We start from the raw sequence: 13781 nt of genomic DNA on the forward strand, positions 1-13781 counted from the left end.
GCGTGTCGATGGATTTGCTTTCTAATTGTTTCATCGATTAATGAACAAGGCGGTGAGTGGAGGGGCGCGAAGGACGATAACACGCGACGAATTGGTAAATTGCTTTTGGAAATTTGGCCAGTGACGTGTAACTTTGAATGGATATTGCGGGAACCATCGTTTTCGGGATTGAGGAGAATCTGTTTGGAAATTTTGTCAAAGTATTTTGATTTGTGAGATCTTTCAAGTCATGTAATTTCATTTTTAATGCAAGTGTCTCGATAAATGTTGAATTTCAGCGATGTATCTGTCGTATCGATTGAGATTCTTATATTTTCTTTGTCAGATTATTCGTTTTTGGATAGAGATACGAGTGGAATTATTGGAAGAACTTAGAATCGTGAAAAAATGAATGGATTTGAACTAGAGGAGCGGATGTATGGGAGGATTGCGCAGGAAAGAGTATTTTTAAAACGCGTAGAGAAACCGGCGCAAGAAATTTTAAATAGAAATCGGTGAAAAGCGTCTCCCAGACACTGACCCAAATCTTTAACTCGTTTTAATCGTTTTGATCCGTTAAAAGTTTAACCTAAGAAATTTTTATTACACCGTTTTTAATACGATAAAGGGCGAAAGATCTCGATGAAGAGATTCCTTTGAAAAACCGCTTTACCGCATATTGCATTCCCGCTGGATGGATAATATTGAAAGCCAATTGCTCGTTTTGCGTCCAATAAACGGTATTCTTTCAAAAGAAATACTTACAATCGTCCGATAACACGGGTTAGATCGAATCGATGAACGGAAATTAAAGTCCAGGTCGGGCCGATAAAAACGATACACGGCCAACGGAATGGGACAACCGCGTCCATTATTCAACTTTTTCCACACGCTTTTGTATCTGCATAACCCTCCTTCCCATTGTCCTTCTATTAAAAACGTTTATAAACGCTTGGGAAAGCCCTTTGACCCGATAAAATCTCGATAAATCACGAGCGTGCTTAAGTTTCTTTAAATCGTGGAGAAATCCGGTACTGGGGACGATTTCTATGGCAAAAAGAAAGAAAGAAAGAAAGAAGAAACAGAAAAAAAAGGGAGAAAGTGCAAGGATGAAACGAAAAAAAAGAAGAACATCGATAAAAGACTGGGAAAAGTATTCAAATGATATGAAGATCTTACTATCTTACAAGGAAATTTATCTAATTCCTGGTTTTAAAATTCTGATTTTAATAGAAGTTTATGCGCATGTATAGAGTATAACATGGTTATACATGAAGTAATATTTTATATGGTAAAAAATCTCTTTGATGAGGTGAAATTTATTCTCAAAGTTTTTGCATTTTCTTTCGCGTTTCGAATGCAATTTTTATTTGCAATTACTTTACGACAAGATGATAGGGTATTAAAATCTGAATAAGAATAAAAAAAGATAAAGGAAAATTTTAATCTTTACCGTACTTGATAACATTAATTGTTTTCAATCAGTACGAACAATTTAATTTTTGAATATAGATGTTTCCAAATTTCTTTCAAAAAAAAAAATCTACCATATTTATCAGAATTTATCAGAATATTTTCAAAAGATCGCACATTCAACTTTAATCGCGCACGTGAAAGGGAAGATGTGTTGAGGGAAAGGAGCGAAGAGCGAGACGGATATATGGTAAAACGCATCGCGTTGTAAAGTTTTCGGTGAAATTCGCGCGGCGATTTACACCGTGGTGAATAAACATCAACGAGGAGGGCCATTTAGCGGGGACACAGTGAAAATATCACCGGACCATTTGTTAACAACGTTTGTTCTACGTCGTGACGCAACGCGCCGTTCACGCTCTCATTTTTATCGGTGATTTTTAGATCCGACCGACACGAAAGGAACACCCTTAGAAATTTTAACCGGGCATCGACTCGTCACTCGACATGCCATGCCGTAAAAACGTTTATCGTGTCCACCCGTTCCCTTGGTCATTTGCACAGGGTGGAGATCCCCCTTTAATAATTCCATCCGGGTATACACGCGATTCGAATTCCCTGGATTAGGGTGAACAAGTCAGGGGAAAGATGGATCGATTACGAAAAATTAATCCATTGGATTCATAGAAACGTTGCATTGCAATTGATATTATTTCGAATTGGTTAATAATTAATTTTGAATTACTTTAACATTTGGAATTGTAAATAATTTACAGATATCATTGATTTAATATCAATGAGTTTGAATTCGTTTATATTATTACAATTTTTCAATTTGTTTGGAATTTCTTAAAAGATTTAAAAATAGAGGAAGAGAAAAATACAGATAGAATGCAGATTTTTCGCGGAGAAGAGGAAAGAGTTTTTTTTTAAATTTTCCAGTGGATCTGCAAAATTTGTACATACGAATGCTCGATCATGCAATCTTAACAGAGACGAAAAATTAAATTTTGGCAAAAAATAGACAAGAAAAAGAAAAATGAAACTGGAATGCAGATTTTTGCCGGAAAAGGCAAAAACGAATTTCACGGATCCGCAAGATTTGCGTACCAAATGTTCGATCATGCAGTCTTAATCCAACAGAGGCGAAAAATTAAATTTGGCAAGGGTAGAGAACTGGATGAAAACGAAAAAGTAAGAGCATGGTGTGCGGAATTTTAGCAGATTTTTTGAAAGGGAAAATGATCTAATCATCGGTCGAACTAGAAATTGACGAAAAACTAAAAATCGATGTTGACACGAGGCATCGCAACCGAAAAACGAAATTAAAGAAATAATTAAAAAGATTGAAAGAGGAAGACCGTATTTTTGGCGACCAAACAAACGAGAGAGGGAATGATTTTCGCGAATCGGCTCGCGCCCCGAATGCTCGATCATGCAATCATCGTAACTCGACAGAGACGCGCGGGGACCGTTTTCGATCGTGGCTTTTCGAGTTTAATGGCCGAATCGTTTCCTGCAGGATCGCGCGATTAGTCCGCTCCATTAGAGCGTCAACGATTAACGCCGCTCCACCGACGAGGAGAAAATCGCGAAGGGGGAGGAATCTTCTCGCGTGGATCCGTATCGACAGAATAGTTTTCCAACGCCTATGGAGGAGAAAAAAAAAAAAAACAAAAAAAGAACGTATGCGGAGGCGCTTTATTGCCGATCGTAAAAGTGGATCAACCGCGATTTCGTTACCCGAGAACACGGAATATGGAAGAACCATATATGATTTTACAGTGCTGGTTCAACGTTCCTTCCTAATAATAGAAAAATTCAATTTCGTTGGCTTTCGATTAACGGTGTATCGATCTCGGGGCAACTAATAATTTCGACATGGAATCACTCGATTGGTACGCGTTGGCCAATTCAAATACGAATTTCAACGTCCCAATTTCGATAGTAATATCGCAATGGACGAGTTGATCACCGTTTTATCAAACCGTCGAATCAGTTACAACGTTTCGAATCGGATGGTAATAAGGATTTACATTTGGGACGAGAAAATTCGATTAGCCTATCGCGCTTTCTATCGTTCTATCTCGTGGGACGAAATTCAAAAATTCTCATATCGTGAACACGCGGTTTGTAAATTTTACCGAATCTATCAATTTTGTTGTTTGAAAATTGAAACGTGGAATTTAAATAAAAAAAAAAAAAGAAAGAAAAGAAAAAAATAGATTTTCCTTCAACAGATCTGTTTCGTGTATTAATTCTGGAAAACGCAACTATTTACAAATATTGTTCGATAATTTCGAGAAAAGAAATTAATTAAAGTCGTCTCAATTTTTCTTTTAATCGAGCTTATTTTCCATAAATTATTCTTCTTAAAAAGTATCGGAGAGATTAAGATTAACCGGGTCAAAAATGATTAATTTTTTTACCAGGAACGATCATATGTTATACGACACATTGTGTATCGTTTTAAAATTTCACTGTTTCAAGCAAATTTCAACGCGAAAGCGGTAAGTCTATTCTAATGGCTGTACCCAGAGAAATTTAAAGGCAAGCTGGCATGGAAGAAGCAAATTACCTTGCATTACGCGTTACCGCTAACGACACTCGATGTTGCGGAAACAAACAACGTTCGTGGAACCTTTCTCGAATCGAAAGACCGTTCCGATAACGGTCAAGTGTAATTCAGAACTGTCCTCCAGAAAGATATTCCGGATGGCTTTCACTTGGCTGACCAACGTAACGGGTTGCCGATTACGCTCGTTTCTCGCTGGTAACGGTAGAATTTTCGATCGGAATCTGGATCGAGATCACGTCCGATCCGATGTAAGACGGTTGAAAAGTGAAATTGAGAAGAAAGAGCGAATGTATGCTACTTATGCATTCTACCAAAGCGATCGTTCGTTATCGTTGGAAAGTATCTGGTTATGATGTATAAAATATCTTTGACAGAGTATATTTGGAAATTAGAAGTGTAAAAATCTTATTTGCAATAGATTCTCGTAAAATTATTAATTTTGAAATATCTAGGAAGTGATAAAAGGAAAGAATTATTAATAATTATTCTAACATCTGTTAATTATCTATATACTTAACTCTTTATCTAACTATCTATCTATGTAATTATCGGATACAAAAAGAACTTTTTCTGAAGAACAAAGTAAAATATAAATTAAACGATAAATCTATCAATATGTGGAATTTCGGAAGAAGGAAGAAAAAAAAAGATTTCTTAAAAATAATCGGAAATCATACAGATATGGATGGATTCGGGTTGTTTATATGGACAGTGTAATAACGTAGTAACGATATTTTATCAGAAGAAAGAACGTTGAAATATTCGCGGTGCAATCGCAACACTCCGCATTCCAGGCAGAAAATTACGGTACTATAAATCAGAAAATGTTGCGGTGTACCAAACGCCGATATCGTCGATACGCGAAACCAATTTTAATATTCCGCCGAAAAACACGATTATTGACCAACCTTTTTTCCCTTTATTTCGTTAACAAAGAAGTATTAAAAAAAAAAGAAAAAAGAAAAAAAAGATCTAACAAGCTTTCGAGGAAAGTTCGGTTAATATTTTCGTGCGTTTCTTCTCCATGTTTCTAAATAATTTGAACGAAGCCTGTTGAACGTTGAAAATTTTTATGCAACGATTATTTTAATCCTCGATGGACGAAATAACCCAGATAAAACGAAAAAATTCCACGTGAGATTTTTCACGCGTATCGAAATTTTGGAATTTTTTTTCCCCCCAACTTTTTAAATTTCACTGAAAAATAAATAACATTGAATCAATTTTTAATCAACTTTGACACTCGATCATAATCGAAACCGGTTTGAAATGTTCTCGCGATTCGCGCGAGAAAATTTACGTTGTGTTTGCCAATTTGTCAGCAAATTACGATCGAAACGATCGACTTGACGTCGAAACGCGTCAAAAATAAATTCACGCAAGATTTATTCACAGATTTATTCACCGATTGCTTGGAAGACGAACACATTAGTAACCAGAGACTTGAACACGTGGGTTCATTCACGAGGCAGTAAACACATCAGTCAATCTTTCGTACCGTATTAATGTGTACGGGATAAAACGATCTCGAATGCAAATTTAATGCAGATTAATGCAAATTTTGCGATGTCATCTTATCAAACCGCGTGAAATACATTCAGGATTTTCAGGATATTCAGGATTTTCGAAAATATACGAAATGGAAGCCATTGAGAAAATTTTCCAATTCCGATTATCCAATTTTAAAACAGAAAATAATATCTTGCTATATCGAAATGAATATATAGTATTGTTACGAATCTATCGATTCATTAATTAACGCCAAAGAAATTTCGAAAATAAAATAATCGATTAATGGAATTAATCATCAGTCAGTCGTTTAATTAATATCAATCATCGATTAATAACACTGATCATCAATCATTTATTTTTAATCGAAATTTAAATCAAGTTCTGTTTGATATATTTAATTAAAGGTTTATTTAAACGTTCATTATATATGATATGATTTACTGTTAACGTTGATTGGAGCTAAAATCAGAACTAAAGGATCGGAGCTAAAATACTAATTTTCCGATAAAGATACTTTAATTAACGACTGAATAAATAAATTACATTCATTATCGATTAATCGATCAAATAAAAATTTAACTGTTAATCATGATCGTTATCATTTAATTGCAAATTTGCATTAAAAAAATTGTACGTTAAAACATTGAATTAAACGATGCGCAATATCGATAACGCTTTGCCGTGTCAACATTTTTTAAATACGCGAAAGAAGAATATTTGCCACGTTATTTCCTGTTAATGAGACTTTTTATGATGACGTTCAAATGTTAATCTGCCACAGTTCTTTCCAAGTATCGTAGCTAATGACTCGCGGAAATCATCGGATCGTGAAACATGGAATATCGCGATTTATCTATATTTATCCATATAATATTTGTTACCAAAGAGATAGAGCAGTGTTGGAAATCACTTTCACTCTCTTTTCCGCTTATGCGTATCCTATTGTTTCATCTAATCTAATTAATATGTTTATGAGAAAAAAAAAAAAATAAAAACGAATTGGAGACGAGAAATCGAAAAAAAATTGCTTTCGATTGTTAAACGAGGCTTTATCCCAGTTAATTGGAAATTTAGAAAAAATACAGGATTAAAGAATCTTTGATAAAAGCAATAATTAGCTCTTATTTATATAGTGCTATTAATCGTGCTAATTAATGTCACATTGAACAACTTCAATTAACATATTATATATAATTAAAAAAAAATTCTGTTAGAACCTGTTAGTGAATATTAATATATATATATTAAAACAATTTACATAAAATAATTACTATAATAATGAATATCGTACAAGGATTGAAAATATGATGCAATCTTGCACAAGATCTAATTCTCCGATGAAACGAAAAATAAATAATAAAAAGAAAATATCAGATATGTAAACTAAAATAAACTATTAAACTAAAATAGTGAGAGTGATTAGAAATATTATAAATATTGAAAGAAGAAAGAAATATTATAAATAAGAAAGAAAAATTAATGCTAAAACAAAGATAATATTACAACATATGAAACATGTATAAAAATTCATAAATATTTACGAACATATTTAATATTAAAAAAAAATCTGACCGTCTATGTTTCATCATCGCGTTCTTGGAACGAATTATTGAAATTGTTTACAAAGTCATATAAACGATCGGTAAGTAGCTAATAAGTAACTAATAATAATAAGATGCTATTTATCTGTATATGTATATATGTACGTTATTCACTGCGTGTTAACCATTTGTTACATTTAGCATTACGCTAACTTGAACTCGTTCAATTTCCGAGTTCCGCATGACACGTGAACAGATCACGTGATAAACTAGATTCAAATGGAATTGGTACAAGTGACGACGCAAAAGACGTTTATTATATCGCGAAATAATTGAGACAATGTTATGAATATCTATATCTATATCTATATAAGATCGCGTTTAATAACTGGATGAACATGATATCGAAAAATTCGAGTCGAAAATCGCATTTTCGTTGTTGCAAAATCACTTCTGGAATCCATTAATAAAATATCGATATATATCGCGCGAAAACGAAAGGAACATGGAACGAGAATACTACGCAAGCTATGCAAAAAAAAGCACCCTTCGAATTTCTACTGCCTATTATTCGATAATGATATGCAATTGAGATTAAAGTAATTGTCATGTTATTAGTTTCATCGCGTGCAAATCAAATCGTAGAAATTCGAGCAACGTATACTGTCAAGGGGGAACGTTATTGCATACCTTTCGTGGCGTGGGGCTGCGCACGAAATCATCGAAATTCGCGCACATGGCGGCCTAGCTCGCGCATCGGAATTATATTCACAATAAAAGATGATTTATTGACATACCTTTGTGTCTCGCGATGTGTGATAGTAGTAAACAAAGGCAGACATCCACGCGCATGACAGCAGCAACACAATTTTCACATTTCGCCGCATCTCTGTCGAGTATCTTGTCAATCTTGCCCCACGTCCTCGTCGTCCCGTTGACAATCTTGTTACACCACGTACGTCCACGTTTCACGTGCAGTGTTTCGTTCGCAAAAAACGGAGCACGCACACCCGCCGCCAACTATGCACTGTAACACCGTGAACAAACACCACTAACGCGAACGAACCGGCAGCCAAAGCCATACTGTCCGGCTTCGACGAGAACGGCGGCTATGCGGTCACTCCGAATGCTGCGCAACTTCTGAATCCCCACGCCAGGCGGCGCTGCGAACACAGCTGTAACGCCCACTATCTTTATTGGCGCTAAATTTTAAATTGCATATGATGGCTTATAAATTTTCAGTTCGGTTTTATGCTGATCTCTCTATGCAAAACGACGTAACTATTGAATATATAGATAAAAATAATCGTATAATAAAAGAATAATATTCATTTTTGTTAACATAATGGATCAAAAAAGAAATAACTTTTAAAAATAATATGATATCTTGTATCTATATGACGAAATTACTAAAGTTCGTTATCGTAAGATAGATAAACATAATATAGATCTTAAAAAGATGAAGAATTTATACTACATAATTTAAAAATTTTTAACATTCTATATTTCATTATAATATATAATTAAATTAATTAAACTCCATAAATATTGTTTGATCAATAATGTTCCAGATTCTGATTTATATTTCTCAAATAAAATTAGAATTTATAATTATTTTAATCTTGTCTGAAGAAGTTGAAGGCGATATTTTTTAATCCTAATTAAAAAAGTTTATACTTTAAATAATGTTTAAATAACGTTTTAAGATAAAAAAGAAAAAGTTTTAAACGAAGCATCAGCATATTAAACATAAATTGAATAACTTAAATCCTTCGATTAAATCTAAGCGGAATCTTTTATAAATATTAATTATAAAAGAATACAATATATTTTATGAAACGTATTGCTTACGTGTAGTAAAAATGTGTGAGAATAGACGTGTAACCGATATTGGGTGGATATCGATAAGTATATACAGAAATACGCCCACTTTTACTCGAAGATAGGCCTGGTTTCTGATCATTCGATGCAGTTCATCTCAGGAAAGATCGTGTGTAACATTCGGCAGGAGATGTTTCAATAAAATTTCGATCGATCACATTTGTGACGATATGGCAACGAGATCGCAATGGTTGTTGTTGACTTGGTTGGGATTCTGCACGGCATGGATGGACGAAAGGTATGGAGAACGCAATTTCCGTCAGATACAATCTTGTAACCAGAGAAAAAGAAACTTTGTGACCGTGCAACATTGCATAAACGTAATTTTTAACACATCCCAGGCCTGTGCTAGAGTCTCGAGACGGAAATCTGTTCATTTCCGCGGCGAAGGACAGGAACATCACCCTGAAGACTCTAGGGAATGGTTACGTGAACGTGAACGAAATTAATTTGCTTCACGTTGCTATCGCTGTAAATAAAAAAATATTTTCTTCAAAAATTGCTCGAATGATTTACGCTTTGATGGTGTAAATTTTGGTTCATTTTTAGGCGCAAAGCGCGACGCGTTTGATCGAGAGATGGAAAACCGGATATCTGGCCGACGTGGAATCGAATTTACAACGTTTGACACAAATTGTAGAGGGTCCGGACGGTTTAGAGAAAAGAATAGCTATGATGAGAGGATTTGAAGGGAACAGTACACAATCGGAAATTCTTTCGATGAATCAAGTAAGCATCTTCGAGACGAGAAACCAATTTTTAAAACTTAATACGACTATAATTCGACTAATTACTTACAGACTGCACTAATGGTAAATATGAGGATACGGATGCTACTTCATCGAGTATGTATAAGAATTTTAATAAACTATGCATGTAATTAATAGAATGCATATATAAAAATCGTTGACATGTTTCTAGATGCTACAAGTGGAAAATAAAATAAAATCTATAGAATGGAAACTGAGGATAAATGAATGCGCTAGTAATCCTTGTATGAATGGTGGAACGTGTTATGATCTTTACGAAGGATACGAGTGCCACTGTCCATCAAATTGGGAGGTGAATATTTATAAGAATTGAGGTTTCTAGCTTTTCCTTTGATATAAATATATAAATATACGATGATATACTAGGGACCAAATTGTATGGTGGACGTAAACGAATGCGTTCGATTGCTAGGAACAGATCTCGGATGTCAAAATGGAGCCACTTGTCGTAATCTTCCAGGATCGTACAAGTAAATTTTCGATTAATTCTTCTTCCGAAGATCAATGATATTTGATGTTTATCAATTATATATCTTCAGATGTGAGTGCGCGACAGGATGGTATGGTCTCCATTGCAAGAAAAAGTCTTCCGTTTGCAACACTCAAAATTCCAACGAGCTTTGCGGCCACGGTGTATGCGTGAGCAAGCTTGGAACACCGCTCGGTTACACCTGCATTTGCGATCAAGTGCGTAACAACGAATCAATCGCTCGACAACGATCAAGATTCCCTTCTACAACCGATTATTTTCCCAGGGTTGGCAGTCAGAAGGTACTAATCCAGCTTGCATCAAGGACGTGGACGAATGCGCTGGAAATCATAGACCGTGCTCCGTGAATCCCTGGGTTGCTTGTCGAAATGCGCCTGGAACATTCTTCTGCGATTCCTGTCCTCGAGGCTATACAGGAAACGGGTACTATTGCGCCGACATAGACGAGTGTCAGGTGAACAACGGAGGCTGCAGCACGTCCCCTCTCGTCCAATGCATCAATACCATGGTAATTTAAATCCTATTCGATCTCGAGATTTCTTCCAACTTCCCTATGACAGAATCGCAATGATCGTTGACAGGGTTCGAGAATGTGCGGCGCCTGTCCCACGGGATACCGCGGGGACGGTGTGACATGCGTCTACGTAGGTAGTTGCGCGATCAACAACGGAGGTTGCCATCCATTAGCCACGTGCGTCGAGAATTCAGCACTTACGAGCGCCTACGTGATCTGTCGATGCCCACACGGCACAACGGGCGATGGAATCGGACCCAACGGTTGTCGAGCATCGACCGAGGCGTCTCCCTGCTCCAGTAATCCCTGCGTGCACGGCAAGTGTACCGCCGTTTTGGGCACCTACTCTTGCACGTGCGATCCTGGATACACCGGTGGGCACACACTTTGAACGATCAACGATCTCTGATTAACGATCAACGATACATCTCAACGATTATCGTAGGGGCAACGTGCAACGTGAAAATCGACTCGTGCTCCCCGAATCCTTGCAAGAACAACGGTGTCTGCGCGGTTTCGAACGGCGTGGTGACCTGCGATTGTCCGTCTACGTACACCGGCACCAGATGCGAAACCCCGCGACAGACATGCGGCGGTGTGTCGCGTAATCCCGTGGGACATCTCGAATTCCCGATAGGCGGGAACGTTTATCAGCACGGGCTGAGCTGTGCCTGGGTTCTCATCACGAACAGCTCCCTCGTGTTGAACGTCACGTTCACTCGTTTTAATCTGGAGCACTCGACCGACTGCAAATACGACTTTCTACAGGTAATGGAAAGTCGATCCTTTCCTTTCTTCCTTGTCGAATTCTTCTTCTGATTCGACTCGAACGGATTTCATAGATACACGATGGTAGGAACGCCGGCAGTCAGATGATCGGCAGATTTTGCGGCCAAGAGTTCCCCTACGAGAACAAAAATATAGTGTCGTCTCACAACTCTCTCTACTTTTGGTTCCACTCCGATAACAGCGTGTCCTACGACGGATTCGCGTTTGAATGGAACAGCGTCAAGCCCATTTGCGGAGGTAGTTTGACGAACGATTACGGGACGATCAGCTCCCCTGGATCACCGGGAAGGTATCCGCCGAACAGGGACTGTTATTGGCAGATTACCGTTAAATCCGGGAAGAGAATACAGATCCATTTCGGCCAATTGATGCTGGAGGAGCATCCAACGTGCGGAGCCGATTTCCTCGAGGCAAGCGTGCCCCTGTCTTTCAATCCGTCAAAGCGAAGAACAGAAGATATATATGTACGTTGAACTTTGCAGATCAGCACTATACACGGGGAACGATTGGGACTTTACTGCAATCACTCGCATCCAGCTCCTCTCATCGTACCCGCCTCCAGCGTCGTGATCTATTTCCACTCTGACAGTGCTGGCCAAGACTCAGGCTTCCAAATTCACTACTCCGCCATCCAAGGTGAAGAATCCGACGAACGCATTCCTTTCGCTCTCAGTTCTCTAAAATTATAGGTTTCTCTTCGTGCAGGTCGTCCAGGTTGCAACGAAGTGTACACTTCTCCCACTGGTATCATAAGAAGCCCTACGTCCGCTGAGCAGTGGGAAGATTTGGAATGCGAATGGAAGATTCAATTATCCGTTGGAAAACGAATACAAATTTACTGGACCACGTTCGAGCTTTTGAAGAACAACTGTCATATGGAATACGTCGAGGTTGCATCCTTCCAATATCCATTCCTCGTCTTCGTGAAAATATTTTAACGATATTGTTATTCTCGTTTAGATTTACGACGGCGAAACGAGCGAATCTCCATTGATACAACGATACTGCGGCAACTCGATTCCACCCTCAATCACATCGAACTCGAACGTATTGTTGATAATCTTCAAGTCGTACGCGTATCAAATAGGCGCATTCTCACTTTCGTACAAAACGATATGCGGCAAGATATTCACCGACGTGTCAGGCGTCATTCAATCGCCTACGTATCCTCTCTTGGAAATTACGAAGCAGTTGTGCACCTACGAGATCAGGCAACCACCGAACAGGAAAATCGTGTTGAAAATATTAGACGTAGATATCAACAATTCGTTGAAGAAAAAGTGCATTTTCAATTATCTCGATGTGTTCGATGGACCCAACGAGAACTCCACCCATCTCGCCAACCTTTGCAAAACTACCGTTGACTTGACGTATTATTCGACGCACAACGTAATGACGCTTAAGTACTCGGGTGCAATGGGAAAACGCGGTTTCATGGCGAATTACACCACGACTGAGATAGGTGAGCAAAACTTTGTTCACACAGAAATTTATTACGAAGAGTATCGTAAAGCTCGAATGAAACTCGATCATTTAAACTCTTACTCTTGTTTGAGAGCAAATATAAAGATTAATACGAATTCAGTTTGGAAAGATCATCGAGAGATATTTTAATCTTTTATTTATTTCGAATATTTATATCCAAAGGATGCGGAGGATTGTTCACGGAGCGTACCGGGACGATTCAATCACCGAGCAGCGAAGGCCGTTACAAAAACAATGAAAACTGCATCTGGACTGTACAAGCGCCGATAGGACACGTGGTCCACCTTAGCTGGTTATCCTTCAATCTGGAAAGTAATCGTAACTGCCTACACGATTACGTGAAGATATACGAAAGCTTCATGTCGTCCAATCAGCAAATAATAGGAACGTATGTACGAAACGTTTGCTTTCAAGAATATATAAATGAATCTTGAATAAAACCATACACTATGTTTTTGTTCATCGATTTATCAGATTCTGCGGCGCGAAACATCCACCGACCATAATATCACAAGTGAACGATATGACATTGATCTTTCATTCCGACTCGTCGATCATTAACGAGGGATTCATCGCGTCGTACATGTTCGTCGACGCGAGCAAAGTTTGCGGCGGTCATTTCGTTAAACCGATAGGTGTTATCAAGTCGCCCAATTATCCCAAGCGTTATCCACGCGGGAAGGAATGCGTGTGGGTGATTGAAGCGGCGAACAAGCAAAGGGTGATAATCAACGTGGAAAAATTCATCTTGGAGAGACACGCGACTTGCGATACGGACTATTTGGAAATCAGGTGAGCGTCAAATTATCTTAGAGAAAAAAAAAAAAAA

The 13781-nt window shown here is 37.7% G+C and overlaps 2 protein-coding genes across 3 annotated transcripts in view; one reads left to right on the plus strand and one right to left on the minus strand.

The window, feature by feature from the left end:
* The window catches only part of LOC102674866 (polypeptide N-acetylgalactosaminyltransferase 2), a 188873-nt gene extending 180713 nt beyond the window's left edge, over positions 1-8160 (minus strand). Inside the window, exon 1 of one of the 2 annotated variants that reach the window (XM_006612181.2) lies at positions 7821-8160. In XM_006612181.2, the coding sequence (XP_006612244.1) occupies positions 7821-7910 (90 nt within the window). In that variant the 5' untranslated portion in view covers positions 7911-8160. The remainder of the gene's footprint in view (positions 1-7820) is intronic. The other variant, XM_031508782.1, reaches the window with a different exon arrangement.
* A 703-nt stretch (positions 8161-8863) lies between these two features.
* The window catches only part of LOC102675357 (cubilin), a 17351-nt gene continuing 12433 nt past the window's right edge, over positions 8864-13781 (plus strand). The window contains exons 1-16 of the mRNA XM_031508789.1: positions 8864-9142; positions 9246-9375; positions 9454-9633; positions 9705-9749; positions 9826-9966; positions 10041-10144; positions 10214-10361; positions 10430-10672; positions 10746-11052; positions 11124-11446; positions 11521-11877; positions 11950-12103; positions 12173-12357; positions 12428-12929; positions 13115-13340; positions 13427-13745. Of these exons, the coding sequence (XP_031364649.1) occupies positions 9075-9142; positions 9246-9375; positions 9454-9633; positions 9705-9749; positions 9826-9966; positions 10041-10144; positions 10214-10361; positions 10430-10672; positions 10746-11052; positions 11124-11446; positions 11521-11877; positions 11950-12103; positions 12173-12357; positions 12428-12929; positions 13115-13340; positions 13427-13745 (3432 nt within the window). The 5' untranslated portion in view covers positions 8864-9074. The remainder of the gene's footprint in view (positions 9143-9245; positions 9376-9453; positions 9634-9704; positions 9750-9825; positions 9967-10040; positions 10145-10213; positions 10362-10429; positions 10673-10745; positions 11053-11123; positions 11447-11520; positions 11878-11949; positions 12104-12172; positions 12358-12427; positions 12930-13114; positions 13341-13426; positions 13746-13781) is intronic.

Source organism: Apis dorsata, unplaced genomic scaffold, assembly GCF_000469605.1.
Source record: "Apis dorsata unplaced genomic scaffold, Apis dorsata 1.3 scaffold_99, whole genome shotgun sequence".
NCBI lineage: Eukaryota > Metazoa > Arthropoda > Insecta > Hymenoptera > Apidae > Apis > Apis dorsata.